This window comes from the organism of the source record quoted next, unplaced genomic scaffold (genome assembly GCF_019419815.1).
Source record: "Pyrus x bretschneideri cultivar Hongxiangsu unplaced genomic scaffold, Pyrus_bretschneideri_v1 Contig11, whole genome shotgun sequence".
NCBI lineage: Eukaryota > Viridiplantae > Streptophyta > Magnoliopsida > Rosales > Rosaceae > Pyrus > Pyrus x bretschneideri.
Window position 1 is genome coordinate 3,439,116 of NW_025999402.1, and position 3,489 is coordinate 3,442,604.

Genomic DNA, 3,489 nt, shown 5'->3' on the forward strand with positions numbered 1-3,489 from the left:
TAAAATTATTGAAATTAAATTAAATTTTCGTTGCTGATATACTTGCAGGCAATGCCTCAGTTGTCGCTAAAAGTCTCAAACTCTTTTCACACCAAAATAGAAGGGTTGAAGCTTCAACCAAAAGTCTAGGGTTTCAAAGTTCTGGACGGAGAAACTTGAATATTTACAACATTTCAGAAGTTTCTTAGTTCTTCAACTAGCAGCATTGCAAGTCCACAGATTTCCCCACATATTTTCATAAGAAATCTCAATAAATTCATCAATGGCCTGGTGCAATAGCGTGTCAAGGATCCGCCCTTCAAATTCCTCGCAGATTTCATCGAAACCTTCGAACCCGACCACATTCTTGGCCACCCAGTTTGATTCTTTCAAATCCTCCTCCGTCCAATTTTGGATTTTGGAAGCCAGCAGCTTTGCGTAGTCTCTGGTTTCCTCTTCGTTAATCGGCTCAAAATCTTTCCTTTTTGCTGCCTTCACTTCTGAGCTGTCACTAAAAGGAGCTTTTGGTGACGGTTTCACAGTGGAGTTCAAATCCATGGGAATTGAATATCCTATAAGAAAAATTAACACACAAAAATGAATTTAGAATGAATTGGTTAGACAATGTGCTAAATGAAATTACTTAGCATTTTGCAATGAAAACTGAGGAAACAAAAGTAGACATGCGCTTACTCAAGTTGATTAGCAACCAGTATCGAATCCATTTTTCGCAATTTCGATTAGAGTGATTAGAATATTTGTAATCAGAAATAAAAATTTGTTGGAAACAGAACAAACCTGATAACCAAGCTTCATGCTCGATCAACATGTCATCAATGTCAAGAACTGAAACAGGGCTTGCATCGTTCTCTGAGGAGCCATGAAATTCAGCAGCCTCTTTTCCCTTCTCAGCTTCATTTTTATGGTTTCTCTTCTTGATTTTTGGTTCCACCACAACTTTCTTCTTCTCGGTTGCTTTCTTCAATGCAAGATTTCCGCTCTCCCCCTTCAAATTCGCACCAACATTTTTGTAACCCTTCGAAGATTTTGCACCAATTTCCCTTCTGGGCTCATCTTTTAACCTAGAAATCTTCTTGTTTTGCTTTATCATTACAGTTTTTTCCTTCTTCTTCTCCTTCATAATCTCATCATTCTTCACCTTGTTCTTCTTACTACTCTGTTCCTTCTTCCCCTGCCCCAGTTCCCCAAACCCCACCTCAGATTTCTTCACCATCGACCCAACTCCCTTCGATTTCTCACCCACATTGTCCAAACACACAACCAGAAAATCATGGCTGTTCTTCTGACGATGCATAACCTCCGGAACTTCACGAAAAGAAACCGAGGTTCGAACCCTACGATGCGGATGATCCTGCTGATCATTCGAGTCAAAACCCATCAAGTAATCTGCAAAACTCAACGACCTACTTCGACTGACCAACTCCGGGGCTCTTGAAACCCAATTTGTTTCCGGCAACGAGTCCAAACCCATCAGCCTTGCCACGATTCCAGGCGTGACAGAAGCTGAAGATTGAATTTTGGGATCAGGGTTTTGTTTTCTGGAGGATTTTGCGAGTTGGGTAGTGTTAGATTCTGGAATTTGATCTGATGGGTGTGTTGGAACGCTTCCATTGCACAAAAGCCGGCGCAGGATGCCATTGAAACAGCCAGAGGTCTGATGAGCTGAGTTACCACTCATGACTGTAACTTTTTAGAGAGAGAGAGAGAGAGAGAGACTGAGAGAGACTTGAAGTCGTGTTTCTGGAGTGAGAGGGGTTTTTTTTGGGTGATTCGAATATGGTGGTGGTGTTAGTGGTTTATCAAGGAAGGATTGAAGACTTTGGTCGTTGAGTTCACATTAGGGAAGTAGAAATTTATAAAAATATGGGAAAATTGGTGGTCAGACGCGCACTTTGGTCGCGTAAAGAATGTATAGTTAAACACAAAATGGTCTGTCACCGTGTTGTTGTTGTCAGTCATGTTAAATAATATTTATAATTCATAATTTTTTAGTCACTGTACCTAATCATTGTATGTATTCTTCTGTAATTTTCAAGTCTCGCTAATTTGGTGTCGATGTGCTTTTAATAAAAACTGTTTTTGTTGCGCTTTTTATAAAAACTGTTTTTGTTGTACTGCAGAAATAAACAATTGTAAAATAAATTTGTTAAGTATTTGGTAAACTATTTTTTTTAAAGTGTTTTTAATAAAATAAAAAAAAAATGTGTCCGAGTGTTTGATAAATTTTTATATAAATTGTTTTGAATATGTTAAATGACTAAAAATGATATAGTATTTAATGTGATATAATAATTGTCAAAAACAATAATGCAAGGGAAAAAATTATAATTTTGTAAAACATGTGGGGATATATTTGTTATTTGAAAAATTCATTAAATGAGCTTTGATTACTATGCTTTGAAAAAAACATGGTAGACCATGCTTCTGCCTTTCTATACTTTTCCAGTTTTTTTTTTAAAAAACATTTTTTTTTGCTTTACCAAACAAATTTAGGACTGATTTGGTATTATTGTGTTTTGAAAAAAAAAAGTGTTTTTACTGTGCTATGAGAATAAGCAACTGTAAAATAAAGCAGCAGAGTGGTTGGTAAACATTTTTGTAAAAGTGCTTTTGGAAAAAAAGCAGTATTATAGTGTTTGGCAAACTTTTATGTAAAACAGTTGTGCTTGTGTGAAATGACCAAAAAATGTGCAATACCTGATGTGCCATTAATTTAATTTTCTTAACAAATAGAGATGAATTACTAAATATACTTTATTTTTAAAAGAAAAATATTTATAAACTTTATCTTAAACGTATAATCCAATGTTTAACAAGAAATCATAATCCAACGTTTAACAAGAAATCATAATCCAACGTTCAACATATAATCCAAAATTTATGCTACGTCACATTTTTAGTTTTTTTTTTTTACCAAAAATTGTGAAAATAAGCTGTTTTTAAGTGTTTATCAAACACTTTTTTGAGCTCAACTTTTTTTTTATACCCATTTTTTATAAAAGCACATCAGTACCAAACTAGTACTTAATGTTCTAGATTTTTTAATAAGCAGTTTTTTTTTTAAAGCACCACAATTCCAAACCAACCCAAAAAGACATCGTGCGCCTTTACATTGTAGTAAAAAGATTGTACTCTTTACACACAAATTAAATCTTGGAAAGCCAATTCTACAGGGTACCAGCCTTCTTAAATCCTTGGGTTTCAATTTTCTTACCTGTGGTCGTGTTCTTCTTCTTGTTCTTTGTCCTCCTTCTTCTGTTCATCATGGCCTCTTTCTCTTAGTCCTCTAGTCTAAATCCCAACTTCACAAACTTCGTCAAACTATTTGATTCAAACTATCTCATATGGCCTTGTCAAATTACCTTTTTTCTTCATGAACATGAATTTTGGTCTCATATTGATGGCTCGTCTCCCCCACCATCCACAATCATAACCGATCCCAACCCCACGGACACCAACACAACTTCTATTCAAATTGACAACCCATAA

At 35.4% G+C, this 3,489-nt stretch overlaps 1 protein-coding gene across 1 annotated transcript; it reads right to left on the bottom strand.

The window, feature by feature from the left end:
- On the bottom strand, positions 1-1,803 carry LOC103966320. Its single transcript, XM_009379474.3, has 2 exons — positions 778-1,803; positions 1-551 (listed from the first exon to the last, which is right to left on the bottom strand). Exons 1-2 carry the CDS (start codon positions 1,676-1,678, stop codon positions 193-195), a joined length of 1,260 nt encoding a protein of 419 aa, XP_009377749.2. The 5' UTR covers positions 1,679-1,803; the 3' UTR covers positions 1-192.
- Positions 1,804-3,489: the final 1,686 nt, after the last annotated feature.

Coding starts and splice junctions, on each gene's coding strand:
- LOC103966320 (XM_009379474.3), bottom strand. CDS start 1,678: ATGAGTGGTAACTCAGCTCATCAGACCTCTGGCTGTTTCAATGGCATC. Junction 552..777: donor GCATGAAGCTTGGTTATCAG/GTTTGTTCTGTT, acceptor TTTTTCTTATAG/GATATTCAATTCCCATGGAT.